We start from the raw sequence: 17,439 nt of genomic DNA, 5'->3' as shown, positions 1-17,439 counted from the left end.
TCACCAGATCTGTCTCCAGTCAAGAACTTAGGAGACATTGTCGGATGACAACTCTGATGTCATCCACAAACAGTATTAATGATCCCTGTATTGACCATTCGAGTGGGGCAGGCAAGGAACTCAATCACACAAACTCACTTCTGGCACCTGTACAACACAAAGCACGCACATTTGTATTCTTACATTCAACAGTCTGGTAGTTACATCAGTTATTAAGGTACCAGCCTGCCACATCTGCAATGACTCACTTATGCTAACCTGTTGGCTATGAGCACTATGGGACTTATGCTAACCTGTGATCTTGCAATGTTAATCACCTAAATGTGTTACCTGGTAAACTGTATTCCCAAAATTTCATTACTACACATTAATTATTTTTTGGTGATGTGATTTTTTTCTGTCAGTGTTTTAAATGCATTATGCAATATCATTAAGACCCTGATCCCTAAAGAATCAAACTACCATCTATGAAACAGCTTCAGACATCTGATTTCTTTACAGGTGAGTTAATGTATTAAACATTTGACGTTAAGCCCATAGGTGAGAATAAATTTAGAAAAGGTTCGAAATTACATTTAAAGTGTGTTGGTAGTCACTAAGTGCTCCAATCATCAAATACTGGATGATAATAGTCTGGGTAATTTGCACTGCAATTTAAGAAAAACCTAGATTTTCCTGCATCTCAATGTTTATGGCATTGTATCGCTTGAACTATGTGTTGTGCAATGATATAATTTTGAATGCACATTCAGTGGTATATGTAGGTACTTTCTGCAAACTATGTTTTGAGTAGAATTAGTACTAAAGAAGTGATAAATTAAAATATAATGCTGAATGCAGAAGGCTTACTGAATGAACTGCGCAAATGTAATAAGCTACAATCTTTCTTCTTTCAGCATTTTTGTGGAATGTCAGCTGTAAAAAGTTTTGTAAAGGTTTTAAATTATGTGCACAGTGTGTTGGAAGTTGATAACTGCTCTCATTCTCAAATACTGGATGAATATGGTCTGGGTAATATGTGCACCAACAGCTATGGTGCATTTACACATATGCACAGTTTCTAACTGTATATTTGACTTGTTGTGTTAAATCTTTAACATAAGATTGTAGCTCTGAAGGAGTAGATTATAACAGCACTTTAAATTTTTACTTCAATCAACTACTGTATGAAATACTGAAGATCAAATTTTTGTGTCCCAGAATCCATTGCATATGCATCCTATAACTCTAATTGGATGACCATGCCCAAGGAAAGCTGTTTAGTAATGTAGATGTGACTATGGGTTTAGTGTTGTAAGATTGCCGGATCCGATGATGTACATCATACTACCTGTAATAAGCACTATTTTATTGGTCTGAAGCACACATATACAGATATACACAGTTCTTGATTCTCGGTACATATGTTTTCCATTTTGCACTCGACTACAGACTTCTCACAAAGAGCTTGCCAAACAAAGATGTTACATGCAACTTGGTCAATAGAAGCCACATTAGCCTCTCCCCCTCTCCCCCCCTTCCACCCCCCTGCCCCCCCTCCCCCAGAGTGTGGAGCACAAACGCAAATATGAGGGCATACATGTAAAGGAAGCACCTAGGGGGGAGGGAGAGGGTGTTTAAACAGGAACAATACATTACATTACATTAGTAAATGAAATCTTCGGGCCAGCAAGGGGGGGTGGATGGTCCTCCCTGACCAGGCGAATCCTCGTACAGCAGTGTGAAGTGATCTGGGGAGGGGATGGTGGGTTGTGGGGAGCTGGGGTAGCGAACCTGAATACCTGTTGCAGTATGAAGGACTTTTACCGTTGGGTCAGTACCAACAGGCAAGGAGACAGACTGGAAAAGATTAATGTGGGTCAACATGTCATTGGGGAAGCTGGCTCATTTGTAGAATACAAACACATTACCCAGATGCACAAAAAAAAAACACTTTAGAACTGCAAATGAAATCAGTGTTGGCATTAACTGCCACTTCCGTGTAGGGGTTGACAGTATCTCCACACGAGTCATCATCAGAAACATCACACATTCTGAGGCGGGCCCCTGATATCTCACTAAATCCTAACAGGGGAGAAGTGGGGGGCTACCTGTAGTTGAGGGAGTCATTACACACATCACTCTGTGGGGGGATGTCACATGTACCTGTAGCACTGTCACATGACACATGTGCAGGAATAGTTGTCACTCACCTGTGGACTTTTGGTAGATGCCTCATGCAAGGCGGGTGTAGCATGGGGGTCGGGGCCGACTGGGTGGGGTATTGGGCTGTTCTCCCAGAGACCATGCCAGTTTCAGGCAACAGACAGATACCGTTTGAGGTGTGCCGTTAATGAGCACTTCGAACATGTTGTTACGCTGTGATATGACTCTATGTGGGCCCGAGTATGGAGGGCTGAGTGCTGGTCAGACAGTGCAATTGTGCACCATAATGTGAGTGGACAACACCAAGTCCTTATGCAGGAATACACGAGGAAGTGAGTGTGGCCGAGGAGGGGGCACACGACTGTTAGTTATTAGCTCCTTAACGCGCCTGACGAACGTCAAGTCGCAGATTTGATCCAGAGGGAGTGAGCCTCAATCAGCTCAGCTGGTAGAGTGAGGGTTTCTCTGTACAGTACTTCTGACAGAGACGCACTGAGGTCCTCTTTGTACGCGGCTCAAATGCCTAACATTACTCACGGTAAGGTGTCAGCCCACTCACCTCCGTGGCACATCCATGAAGCTTTAAGCAATCAGTGCCAGTGTTCAACAAGCCCATAGCTCTGGGGATGGTATGTTGTTGTCATAAATCGTTTCACCCCACACAGTTCACAAAGGTGCCGGAAGAGGGTGGACTGAAATTGGTGGCCCTGGTTGGTGGTGATAGAAGCTGGGCAGGTGAAGTGCGAGATACAAATTAATAAAAGGCCTCAGGCCACCATGTCAGCTGTGACAGTAGTGAGGGGAATTACCTCTAACCAGCAGGTAAACCTGTCAATGGTGGACAGTATGTAATGAAAGGGTCTGAGGGGGGGTAAGGGCCTGATGATATTGATGTGTATTAGCTGAAATCTTCATTTTGTCACATCGTACGTACCCATGGGGGGCTGTGCATGATGTCCTACTTTTGCACGCTGACAAGCCACACATGCTCGTGCCCAACTGTGACAGGGTGTGCCAAGTTGTGAATAACATTAAAAATGTCCCAGCGGAGAGGTGCAGGAATCACCAGACGTACGTGTCCTGTGAAAGTGTTGCACCAGACGAGTGACAAGAACCCAGGAAGTGTCTGTAACTCTAGTTTGAGTCCTGTTTTAGCATCAGAGTGCAAAACGTCTCAGGGATGAGTCCTTGCCCAGATTGCGAAAAGCATATACCAGTGGTTCATGGTTGGTAAATACCATGAGATGGCGACCTTCAATATCGTCTTGGAAATATCTGATAGCAGCGTAAATAACAAATAGTTCCTAGTCGTAGGTCAACCATTTACACTGGGAAGTGGACAGTTTGTGGGAGAAAAATCTAAGTGGCTTTACAACAGAACCCACGGATTGCTGAAGTACCGCCCCCACAGCTGTATCACTCGTGTCTGTAGTAAGCGAGATGGGAGCATCAGAGATGGGATGAGTGAGTGTAATGGCCATCTGTAAGGCTGACTTGAGGTTATCAAATGCACATCACATATCTGGAGTCCACCTGACCACCCAAGACCCTGAAGTGACTTTTTCCTGCAAGAGTATCCATCAGTGGTGCTTCTAGGTCAGTGGCATGGGGAATGTGTTTGCAGTAGTAATATACCATTCCTAGGAAGTGGCAGACTTTGGACCAAGGCACCGTATGACCTGTTTGGGTGGATGGCGTCGGCAGAAACCATATGGCCCAGAAAAGTGACACTAGTGCAGCGGGGTTGTGACTTAGCATTGTTCACTGCGACACCGTTTGTATGTAATAGTTGTAACACTATATTTAAGTGGTGTTCATGTTCCTCAAGTGAGGAAGAAAAAATTAACAGATCATCCAGGTATGCATACGCAAAATCCAGTTTTCCAACCAACAAGTCAATGAACTGTTGTCACATTTAAGTGACTGTATAACTCAGACATCAACTAAAACTGATTTTTATCAACAACAAATACTGTTAAGAATTTAATTTGCTGTGAAGTGAGGTGTAAGAACTTCTGGATATCTGAAATGTTCTGCAAAATATCTATCTTGATTACTTTTACTGAATAAATACTTGGTTTATATTGCACAAAAAAATGTAAGACCCTGTGGAGCAAAAAAAATGTAAAACAAGTTACTTAATTGGTCTTCTTGATTAATTTATGAGTTGACTTTAGGTTTTTATCCAGCTGTGACAAAACAAGCCGGGATAATTTTAATTCCCCTCTTGTTTTTCCATCTGCCTCCTTAAATTCATTTTGTTACTTTTAACTGATCACCATTAACATACGGGAACATAATCCGCATTTTCATAAGTAGAAAGATTGGTCCTTAGTTTTAAAGAATGTAACATCAGATCCAATTTTGTTCATGGATTTCCATATGTAGGTAATTGATTTTCTAATTTATTTTGACTATGCCTAGTTAGTATTTTTTTTTATAGGGCAAAATCAGTAATTGTTTCATAACTTGAATTCTGTTGTCAACATATAAACAAATATAAATTCTATACTAATTATAAACATTTGGAAGACAAAATACTAGTAATCTAAAAGTATCTTTTTGGCCCTATTTGAAAACATGTTAGCAAAACCAGCCCTGAATTAATTCCAAAGTAATTAACAGTTTTGTCAAAAGTATTGTTTGTATAACGATATTTGTTGATTTCATGATTAAAACAAATAATTTGGCCTAACTCTTGCAGTAGAAGAAACTGTTACAAAGTCGCAATTTTTCGATGTATTCAGTTAATTTAATGAGTTAAGTTTTAATTGTAATTTCTGTAAACTTAACTTTGAACAATGTGTAGTTTCATCTCCTACTATTGTGACAATATATAAGGGCCCAGTTTTTGGTCATGAGACAGTCAGTCCATGGCCCAGTTTCAGATGAGGAACCTGTGTTGCTTAGAATGACAACAATGTATCAGTGTTGTAGTGAAATAAGTGTTACACCAATAGGCCATGCGTTAAAGCAATGACAGTGACTTCAATTTATCTGAAGGACTGTGAACTATGTGGTTATGTTTTTACTACTCATAGATATTCAACAGAAAACTATTGAAGCGGTATGTGGAGGTTCACCTGCAACCTATTAATGAGACAATAGCACACTGGCCATTCATATATAACTGTTTATTATTGCGGGTTGTGCAAAGTAAAGTACGGTGAAATGCAAATGTGTACCTGTCTGCTACAGTATTTACAGTAGTCAGTGTCCAAATTACAAACCACATTTTTCAGCCAGTGTAGCAACGCAGTACATCGACACCAAGGACAACAAACAAAGAAATAAATAAAGCAGGCAGAACTGCTACAACGGGTGTATTGCAAATGATGTTTTATTTAGTTTGACTATTTATTTCTTTTTTACGCACCTCAAGATTATTTTTGTATTCTCCATTACTGAACCTTGTGGGATTCCATATTGTGTATTCTTTCATTATGATTTTAATTTTATTTTCAACACGCAGCTTTTCAGTGTGACTGAATTAATCAATGCCATACTAATTTAATTTACGCAGCATAACTTGTATTGTCTGCACCAAATGATTTTGAAGGTCAAAGAGTAAGCAAGTAATAAATTTTTCTGTTGTGGTTTTCTTGGTGTTAAATACGGCTTTCTTGGTAGAAAATCCTTTATGAAAGCCAACTGGAGATGCTGTTAACTGCTCATTTTCCCAAAAGCTACTGTTCTAGTTTAAGATACTAATTCAAACATTTCTGGAAGGATTACTGGTCTGGAATTAAATATTTTCTCATCCAAATTTTTGTAGATTATTGTTGTGGCATATTTAAGAATATGAAAAATAAGTCTTGTATAACTGATTACAAAGGTAACTCAGCATCTGATAATAATACTCTGCTGGAGGCACTAACTTTAAAGAAAGGTCATATTTCAGAACTGCCATTAATGGCTGATGAAATAAATCTTTATTAATTGTCAATTTTGATCATCTGAACATTGCTATGCATCATTATTAATTATATATCCATGCTTACAGCTGAATATTATGGACTGGCTTAAATGCAAGTTGGTATTCAAAGTTTATCAGACCATGTTCAGAGTCATAAAGGATTCTGAAAATGTAGATGAGAGACAGCACTGTTTTTTAATACAGACATCAGGTCATGAATCCAGATATCTGTCTGTTGAAACAAGACAAGAACTGCTACGGATTGAAAATGCATGGCATTGCTCTGTTTGTGCTGCAGTTATGAAATTGGGGGTATGTAAACAGTTACCATAAAATCTTCATATACATCAAGTATCAAAAATGTTCCCTAGCTGGTTAATTATGATAATTAATTCTACCTTCAGAAGGAAAAAAAATGAGCCAGTGGAAACAGATAACTTTTTTCCCTTTGATTGAAGGTCTTACTATCACATTTTACAGTTCTTATTTCTTTATGAAAGCTTTAGAGCTTCCAGTAACAAATTTATAACATAAAAAATATATAATATGGATAGTATGTGTTATATGTATAGCTTTCTTCAATATTACAATATGTTGGTATGAGTAACACACACAATTAAGTATGCATATAATAACCAAATCACTTCAGCAAAAACAGCTTTCACAAATTCCATACAAAGCCCATATACATAGCTAGGCTCGGTCCAAACAAGTAACAAGTGCCATGAGAGTGTAGTCAAATGAGCACACAAATTGACCATAACATAAAGAGGACGAGAGCCCTCCACTGTGGGATTATAAGTAAGTTACTATTCCAATTTGCAATGTGGTGCTGTGCATGGGCTGCGCACACCAACCTCAGTGTGATGGTGTCATTGCTGTTTGATCATGCTGCTGCCTGGCAGCCGGACTCATGCTGACAGACCCTGGTGTGGGTGAGTTTAATCATAAGATGATGAGCCAGTACCCCCTGTCTCATTCTGTTTACAGCCAGCGTGTGGCACCAGTGCAGTAGACACGGTGACAAAGGAGTCCCACAGCTGGATACAAACTAATATTTACACAACTCAAGTTTTGACAGCTTTGTTAATGGCTCCAATTTCTGTATTAAATGACACATCTTGTCAGGCACATGGCCATTTTGTCTTTCTGAGTCTGAAATTTGACAAGCCAAAATATATAAATGCAGTCAATGGCAATACTTACTCTCCATGTTGTTCATTAAATGATGGAAAAGCCATAAACATGGGTTGTATGAGAAACATTTCTGCAACATATGCTAATGTTTGTGCTGCCTAAAATAAAGCTGTTGTTAGTTCCTGATAACCCTGTACAGTTAGAGTTAGTGGTTGTTCTAAATGTTCCATGGTTAAAAAACCACACACTCCCCTTGTTATAAAAATGTTCAAGGTCTAGTTTGAATGCATCACCAGTTCTAAATCGTTACTGTTTTTGTGAAAAGTGACACACACACACACACACACACACACACACAGAGAGAGAGAGAGAGAGAGAGAGAGAGAGAGAGAGAGAGAGAGAGAGAGAGAGCATAATTCAATCTGCACTGCACCAAAGTTCTGCTTTTGATAAATAGAGTTCACAGTATAAACACTGAGCCAAATTGTTAGCATGTTCACTGCACACTCCACAAATAGGATCATAGTTGACTCAGACCAGCTTTGGACCAGCTTATACGGTCAAATCTGATGTGGTTTCATTATAGGATGCGCCTGTGCACAAGCACCCTCTTGTTCGTGATACCACAGCAGTTGGCACTAATTGGACACCTGCTGTTCAGTTTCCATAGTGACATCAAGTGGTTTCACTAAACAAGGTTATCCCTCTCTGCTGTTCTCTTCCTCAAATAACACACCACAGTTTGAAGGAGAGATGAGTTACAATAAAGATCACGCTCAGTATAGAATTTCTGAAACTGTATGCTAAATAACAAAAATGTTCCTGTTTAATCTAAATTCCATTAATTTCAATTTAATTCCATTAATCTAATCTAAATTCCATTAATGTAATATTCTGTAAAGCTTGGAAGGTAGGAGACAAGGTACTGGCAGAAGTAAAGCTGTGAGGACGGTCCGTGAGTCGTGCTTGGGTAGCTCAGTTGGTAGAGCAATTGCCCATGAAAGGCAAAGGTCCCGAGTTCATGTCTTGGTCCGGCACACAATTTTAATCTGCCAGGAAGTTTCATATCAGCGCACACTCCACTGCAGAGTGAAAATCTCATTCTGGGAACAATTTCTATAGTTCACTCATTTATAAAAGACTTTTTGAGCAGGCTACTTGAATTCCTCCAGGCCGACTGGGCTTTGCACCCTCCTTCCCCCTTTTGTCCAAAACCTATTGATGATCATGTAATCCTGCATAGATGAAGCCAACAATCCCATGCACAATTAAATCTTAAAATATCCATACATTAGTGCACTGTCAAATTACCAAATATGCACAATTAAATGAAAAACATGCAATGTCAGAATTCAGTATTTTGTTGTGACGCCTTTGGCACAGTTGTTTTATTCATCTTCACTGCAGGATGTGATTTTAGTGTATTTTTGCTTCTGATGAAGCTATATTTAAATATACCGAAACGGTGGTCAAGGATTTCAGTAAATCTTTATTCTGCAACTGTTTGGTTGTTATCATGTACCTTGAAGATTTTCAACAGTTGCTGCTTCAGCCATGTTTAAAATTTTGATTTTATTTTATTTTAAAACAATTTAAAACAACCAGTTTTTTCAAATTTTCTGTCAACTTCGGGTAGCTCTTGAGTGTTAGACCACTGAGCTAGCAATCCCTGTATTTGGGAGCAAGGTAATTTGAATCCATCCACCAGCAACCTTGAAAATGTTGTTCTGTGGTTCCCCTCAGTTCAGGCAAATTCCAGGGTTGCTCCCTTACTATAGGCCACAGCTGGTTCCTTCCAAACACCTTTCTTTCCTGAAAAATCCCAATTCTCATAAAGATGTAGTGCCTCTGCTTGAATGGAAACGGCTGCTTCAAAGGCAAGCCGAGCATCTCTTGAGAAACTCTCCACACTAAGACTCTCATACATTTCTCTTCCAGGACATTCTTTAATGCAGAAAATGATCTTTCTTACACTGCAAGAATTGAGAGATGCATACTTAAATGAGGGCATTTAGGGAAGTGTCAGGTTGAATAATTCAAGATCCTTTGCATTTTTCACCCCTAAAAACTGTTCTAGCTTCTCTGTCAAACAGAAATATGTTTATTCCAAAAGCCCTGTTGGTAATCATCGCAGTGCCCCCAAAAAATTAGTGCTCTTTCATTCCTGATCAATTCCCCAGTTCAAATCAAGACTGAAAGAAGAGTGTAAAATGACCTTGGAGGGTGAAGGGAGATTGGAGCATAACTGCTTCTTAGTGGTTTGTCAAAATACAGCACTCCCAAGTAATGAGATTATATCTCCACAAGATGAAAACTCCAAGTTCATTGTTGAATGGTTTATCATTCTTTACGAAAATTTTAAGAATAAAGGTCCTCTTTTACAAATCGGACCCCCTCCCCTCCCCCCTTTTGACAAAATTCTGACTACATCCTTGCTCATGTCACCAATGATTAAAAATAAGAAGATTTTTTTTTTAAATTATGATTCAGTATTTGCTAATCATCATTACAATTTGGTAATAAAATGGAATTTAAGTAAAAGTAAAAAAGTTGCTGTTAGTGAGATTTGATGTAGTACTTTCACAATCATGAACCTATTCTGTGCTCTCAGCTTCTGACAAGCACACTAATAACCTAGAAATTCCTTTTTTTATTTACCAATGCTCAGAAATCTTATGATCTTTAAAGATAATTTAGGAAATTAATGTCCAGGCACTGAGCTTCAAATTCTGTAAGTATGCAGAAAATCAAAGGGAGTCGGTCCATAAGGTTCTCCTGGCAGAGTTATAACAGAGATGACATCCTTAACTTAAAAAATTGAAACAACCTTGTCTCTAATGAAGACTGATGAGCAAAAACATTATGACCACTTGCTTAATAGCATTTTGGTACACCTTTCGAACATAATGCAGCAGCAGTGCTGCATGGCATGGATTCATCAACTCTTTGGTAGGTTTCTGGAGGTACATGGCACTAGATGTCTATGCACAGGTCTCACAATTCCCATAAATTTCAGGCCAGTGGTTTTTGAGTGCAGAGTTGGCACCTGATAGCTTCTCAGGTGTGTTCCATCACGTTCAGATTAGGCAAATTTTATGGCAACAATGTACGTTCACTATCATGCTCCTCAAACCACTATAGCACAATTCTGACATTGTGACATGGAAAATTATCCTGGTGAAAAATAACAATTGCTGTTGGGGAAGCATGAAGGGATTCAAGCAGCACATAGTAATATTCACATAATCCACAGCTGTCATGTTGCCTTCAAATACTACTACAGGTACCATGAAAGCCCACGTGTATGTCCCTCATAGCATAATAGTGCCCCAGTCAGACTACATCCATGGTACAAAATGGTTCAAATGGCTCTGAGCACTACATCCATGATATGGTGCATGTTTTGAGCAGCTGTTCGCCTGAATGACAGTATATCCAGACATGGCCATTTGTTTTATGTAGTGAGAACCATGATTTATTCAAACAGATGACATTGATCCACAGTCCAATCTCAGTTATCCCGTGACTTCTGCAGCTGTCATTGATTCAGCATGAGAACACACAGAGGTCATCTGCTGTAACACCCGGTATTCTAACCTCTTCATCTCAGAGTAGCACTTGCAACCAACGTCCTCAATTATTTGCTTGACGTATTCCAATCTCTGTCTTCCTCTACAGTTTTTGCCCTCTACAGCTCCCTCTAGTACCATGGAAGTCATTCCCTCATGTCTTAGCAGATGTCCTATCATCCTGTCCCTTCTCCTTATCAGTGTTTTCCACATATTCCTTTCCTCTCCGATTCTGCGTAAAACCTCCTCATTCCTTACCTTATCAGTCCACCTAATTTTCAACATTCGTCTATAGCACCACATCTCAAATGCTTCGATTCTCTTCTGTTCTGGTTTTCCCACAATCCATGTTTCACTACCATACAATGCTGTACTCCAGACATACATCCTCAGAAATTTCTTCCTCAAATTAAGGCCGGTATTTGATATTAGTAGACTTCTCTTGGCCAGAAATGCCTTTTTTGCCATAGCGAGTCTGCTTTTCATGTCCTCCTTCCTCCGTTCGTCATTGGTTATTTTACTGCCTAGGTAGCAGAATTCCTTAACTTCATTGACTTCATGACCACCAATCCTAATGTTAAGTTTCTCGCTGTTCTCAATTCTACTACTTCTCATTACCTTCATCTTTCTCCAATTTACTCTCAAACCATACTGTGTACTCATTAGACTGTTCATTCCATTCAGCAGATCATTTAATTCTTCTTCACTTTCACTCAGGATAGCAATGTCATCAGCGAATCGTATCATTGATATCCTTTCCTGCTTTATGGAGCAAGTAAACTTCCTACCTTGTCATTCTGTGATGATTCATGGTTGTCTAACTCCATGTCATGTACTCATGTTTTCACTATCCATCAGCTGCTTTCCATAGATTCTCATGACTATAGCAAGCGAACAGCTGACAGTGGCCATAACGTTTTGCTTACCAGTTTATATTGCCTGTCAGTTTGGAGTATAATGGGTTTCTGCAGTACTGCTAGATAAAAATCTGTAGTTTCTTTCCAAATTATAATAAAAATACACACGAAGACTGTAATTCACTTAGAAAATGTTCTCCATCAATTGTACATGTATATGTAACTATTGTGAACAAATCATTTCATTTTTATGCTGTCCTATCACAGTTTCAGTGCAAAATATTTTAATATTTTACAGAGCAAAACTTTCACTGTGACGACTTGTGGGAAGACGGCTGGTCTGACATTGGACTGGAACATGGGATTTGCCCTTTATGACACAGAATCCAAAACATATTCTTGGAAATATAAATTTTCTCAGCTAAAAGGTTCCTCTGATGATGGCAAATGCAAACTGAAGCTCCATTTTCAGGACAGTGAAACAAAAATGATAGAAACAAAAGTAAGTTCTACTTATTGTCAAAATAATGCAATTACTTTTAGTATTCCACAACCCAAAATATTATATGTGTACAAAAATTTTATACAGATAGAACATAAATGAAGAACATATGTTTTGGTCATTTTCTATGTGATATGATGCTTCAAGATGCAGCCTATCAACCAATCCTTTCTCTTGGTATGTTTATGCCATAAATTCCTTGTGTCCTCAATTCCAATCAGTATCTTTTTGTTAATTATTTGATCTACCCAATCTGATCTAACTGGGGGTCTCACCTCCCAACCTCGTTTGACCCATATGACCCACAGAATATCAGATTTCTTCTCCCAACAAAAATGGCCAGATCACACACACAAACACACACACACACACACACACACACACACACACACACACACATACATACAAAAATAAGCAAAAAATACTCCTTGACAATACTTCCAATTCTATATTATATTTTGATATTTTCCCTCCAGTGCAGTTATTATTCTCCTAAAAAGCTAATTTTATATCTAATCTTCCAGACAAAAATCCATGTTCATGCCCATTAGTATGAGCCAGTCAGTTTGGATTACAGTGTTAATAATTCCTAATCTACAATGATTAATTTAGAAACAATTCTAATTTTCTGCATCATATAGGCTTTTTATTACTAAGAAAGTCTTTGATGTAAAATCTTATTTGTCTCCATGTTTCTGACCTATTTACGGGGATCTCAGTAAATGCAAAATCTCAAGTATTGATATTGGGTTTATCTTGGATTAGATAAATATTTGTTGTATGGGTCCTTAATGAGGAGATACTCAAATATGTAGTACATGTCACAACACAAGAACAAATAACACATACTTACAAAGAAAAGGAGTTACATTAATATTTTCACCCTAGATCCTGAGTTTAATGGTCCTCACAAATGTGAAATAAGCCAAAAAATTGTAAATTTTTATTTAAGAAGTAGCAACAAACTTATCATAAAATGTATAAATGTGTAATACATTGTGGTGTATATGATAATTTATTGACTACTGTAGCCACACATTATCAAAAACTGCACATGGACATCATTTGTTGAGAAGAAATGACAAAACAGATAGAGGAGAAGGTGAAGAATAGAGGGAAGTTACTACATTACATACAAAAAAGAAGATAAACAACAAAACTAAGCTTAAAGTTACAAAATATTGATAAGAAACTACAGTCATTTAGCAAATCACAGATGAAAGCTAAAGTCAACAAAGGAATACAAGAATAATAAAGGAGGGATTTGTAGAGAGGGAAACTGCAAAAATAAAAAGAGGACAAATGTATAAGTGGAAAACAAATTAGAGGTGTAAGGTTACAGTCTGAGAAGAGGGAATGAATCAGGGCCAATAACACATTACCAGAAAAGCTGCACCCAGTTCAATCAGATTAACCACTCAGCAATCTCTCAGCCTTCGCATGGTGCTTTGTTTGGTAGCTCCTTTCCTCTAATATTGTGCAAATGTCTGAATCTGTCATAAATAATTACCGGAACCAGCAATCCTGTGATCTACAAACTTAGCTGCAACCACTGTGCTACCTTCTGCATGGGCATGACAACCAACAGACCAATCTGTACCCATGAATGGCCACCGATAAGCTGTTGCCAAGAGATAGCTGGACCGCCCACTTGCTGAACATGCTGCCTGCACAATATGCTTCACTTAAGTGATGCTTCACAGTCTGTGCCGTCTGAATCTTTTCAACAAACACCAACTTTTATGAACTGCGCAGGTGGGAACTCCCTGCAGTATATTCTATGTTCCAGTAACCCCCTGGCTTCAACCTTCACTGTCCTTCAACCATCTGTCTACTTCTCTGCTCTGACATCAACACTACATAGCCTTCTATTTTGCCAGTGCACCCATAAGTCTTTTACCCTCCTCCAATTTACTTCTCAGTGGCTCACAAATCAGTTAAGAATAAAATTACTGCTGGTTACCAAAGTCTGCACTGTATAGTCCACCATATGGGCACACAATATTTCCCCAAGCAGAGTCGCTTCCTCCAATGGTAAAATAGCTTGTAGTTAAACTCCAACCAGTGTGATGGTGCCAATAATATTCCACAGGCCAGGCCACCACCTTTCTTCTAAATTTGGCCCAACAGCATACTCACAAATCCTCATTAAACTCAGACTTCCAGTTGCTCACACAGCTGCCAGCAAATCACTTGTTCATTGCTTACTAAGCATGGTGACCTCTGGTATCCCAGCAATGGACTAGAGACAAACACAGGACAGATACAATCAACTGTTTGAGCACCAGAATGTCAAGAGTGTGGCACAACCACAACATATGTCATGCAGAGGTACACTGGCTCAGGTTTAATAGAATAATTGAGCATGCACTGGACATGTATGTACCCAGTAGAACAGTTCATAATTGGAGGGAACCTCCATGGTATACAGTCACTGTAAAGAAATTTCTAAAGAAACAGAGATCACTTCATAATAGGTGTAAAACAAAGTGTAGGGCTATAGATAGAGAAATGCTGAAAGAAATGTGTTTGGCTGTCAAGAGAACAATGCATGATGCCTTCAGTGACTACCATAGCAGAATATTGTTAAGTGATCTTTCACAGAACCCAAAGAAATTCTGGTCATGTGTAAAGGCTGTTAGTGTCACCAAAGTTAGTGTGCAGTCCCTGGTGAATGAGACAGAAACTGAAACTGAAGGTCGAAAAGCAAATGCTCAAATGCTTAACTCTTGTTTTCAAATGTTCCTTTACAAAGGAAAACACAGATGCACTGACACACTTTAATCCCTATACCACTGAAAAGATGAGTAAAATAAGTATTAGCGTCAGGGGTGTTGAGAAACAGCTGAAATTGTTAAAACTGAAGACAGCTCCAGGGCCAAATGGAATTCCTGTCAGATTCTATACTGAATTTGCAGCTGTGTTAGCCCCTTTTCTAACTATAACCTATCGTAGATCCCTCAAACAAAAAACCATGGCAAGTTCTTGGAAAAGCACAAGTCACACCTGTCTACAGGAAGGGTAGTAGAATTGATCCACAAAACTACTGTCCAATATCCTTGACATCTATTTGTTGTAGAATCTTAGAACATATTCTGAGCTCAAACATAATGAGGTATCCTAAATAGAATGACCTCCTCAATGCCAACCAGCATGGATTTCGAAAACAGTGATCATGGGAAACCCTGCTCACACTCTTCTCACATGACATACTGAAAGCTTTGGGTCAAAGCAGTCAGGTATGTGTTGCATTTCTTGATTTCAGAAAAGCATTTGACTTAATACTACTGGATTGTGGACTTTTTCATGGGAAGATGCAACATGTTATCTCGGATGGAGAGTCACTGTCAGACATAGAAGTAACTTCAGGTGTGTTGGGACCATTGTTCTTCATGTTGGATAGTAATGACCTTGCAGACAATATTAATAGTAAAATCAGGCTTTTTGCAGATTGTGCAGTTATCTATAATGAATTACTATCTCAAATAAGCTGCATTAATATTCAGTAAGATCTTTATAAGATATCAGAGTGGTGCAGAGATAGGCAACTTGCTTTAACTGTTCAGAAACATAAAATTTTGTACTTTACAAAATGAAAAAAATGTGGTATCCTTTAACTATAATATCAGTGAGTCACTGCTGGAATCAGCCAACTCATACAAATAGTGCTGGATGGAACACTTTGTAGTGATATGAAATGGAATAATCACATAGGTTCAGTCATGGGTAAAGCAGGTGGTAGACTTCAGTTTACGGATAGAGTACTGGGGAAGTGCAGTCCATCTACTGTGGGACTTTGCTTACAAATCCCTCATGTGATGAGTTGCAGAATATTGCTCTAGTGTTTAGGACCTGTACAAGATAGAAATAACAGGGGATAATGAATGTCTACAGAGAAGGGCAGCATGAATGATCCAGGTTTGTTTAACCCATGGGAGAGTATCACAGAGATACAGAAGGAACTGAACTGGAAAATTCTTGAAGACAGATGTAAACTATCCCAAGAAAGTCTACTATAAAGTTTCAAGAACCGGCTTTAAATTATTACTGTAGGAATATACTACAACTCCCTAAGTATCGCTTACATAGGGATCATGAAGATAAGATTAGAATAATTACTGCATGAACAGAGGCATTCAATCAATCATTCCTTCCATGCTCCATATGTGAATGGAACAGGAAAAAACCTTAATAACTGATACAATGGGACGTACCCCGTGCCATACACACCACAGTGGTTTGCGGAGTATAGATGTTGATGGAGATGTAGACATGTCAGTGCATTGAATTTTTTATTTAGGTTACTAAGGTGCATCTCCCAGTTCAAGTTCTCCTGAATATGCATCCTAAATATTTTGCACTAGTACATTTGAGGCAGTTTCCCCATCAATGATGTCAAGCTTTGCAGGGTGGAGATTTTGTGATGCTTGAAATCTATGTAGCACAGTGGTTTTTTTTTCTCCAGAATGTGGTAAGAGCCTCTTAGTTCTAAACCACTGTGTTAATCTTTGCATTGCTAATGTTACAGTTTCCTGGAGACTGTTGTGTGATCTAATTATTGTAGTTTTTGACAGCTGCAGAGAGTACTGTCATTCTGTTAGTTATTTTTTTTCCCAAATCATTAAGGTGGAGAAGAACAGAACAGCTCTCTGAACTGATCTTTGAAATTTTGCATATTAATAGAAACTTTAAAGACTTTATGTTTCTCCATAACTATATTTCATTTCTGTAATCCGATGCTGTTGTCAAGGTATGATTTGATCCACCTGCTAAGCTGGCCTCCAGTTACATGAGTTAAGTAAGAGATTGCCATGAGCAAAAATAGCAAATACTTTACTAAGTCCTTAAAGTATACCAGATACACATTGATCATCCATTGCTTTGTAGTAGGCCCTATTTAATGTAAAAAGGGTAAAGTTTCTGACTGAGCTGACTTTCCAGCCCTGAATTTGTGCCTTGAATCCTTCATTATGATTTGTTTATTTAATAAGGATATTAATCTTTGAGGAAAATTGTCTCCAAAATTTTGCTCAAACCTGACAAAACAGATACTGACCTCTAATCAGAATTTCACATTTGGCACTCTTCTTGTGCAGTTGTGCTACCTTCACAGTTTTAGTCTATTTGAAGATACATCATTCTCAAATGATTTGAAAATGTTTATTAGTGGTTCTACAATAAATGTTGTACTTTCTTTGATATTAATATCTGATACTTTGTCAGCCCCCACTGTATATTTATTAGCTAACCTTTTTATAATTTAAAATAGTTCCTCATGTGTTTCTAGAGCCATGAATTTTTAAGGTTTTTTTT

General features: G+C 38.5%; 1 protein-coding gene across 3 annotated transcripts in view; it reads left to right on the top strand.

Annotated features, from left to right (window-relative positions):
- LOC126184461 (gamma-1-syntrophin) overlaps positions 1–17,439 on the top strand; it is a 769,719-nt gene that overhangs the window by 708,582 nt on the left and 43,698 nt on the right. For all 3 annotated transcript variants that reach the window (XR_007536832.1, XM_049926862.1, XM_049926854.1), the window contains exons 8-9: positions 6,149–6,373; positions 11,923–12,126. Coding sequence is in view for 2 of the 3 variants with exons in the window: in XM_049926862.1 (XP_049782819.1) it covers positions 6,149–6,373; positions 11,923–12,126 (429 nt within the window). In the remaining variant the exon portion in view is untranslated. The remainder of the gene's footprint in view (positions 1–6,148; positions 6,374–11,922; positions 12,127–17,439) is intronic.

Source organism: Schistocerca cancellata, chromosome 1 (genome assembly GCF_023864275.1).
Source record: "Schistocerca cancellata isolate TAMUIC-IGC-003103 chromosome 1, iqSchCanc2.1, whole genome shotgun sequence".
NCBI lineage: Eukaryota > Metazoa > Arthropoda > Insecta > Orthoptera > Acrididae > Schistocerca > Schistocerca cancellata.
Note: the sequence above shows the minus strand (reverse complement) of the source record. Positions and strands in the feature narration are given on the sequence as shown.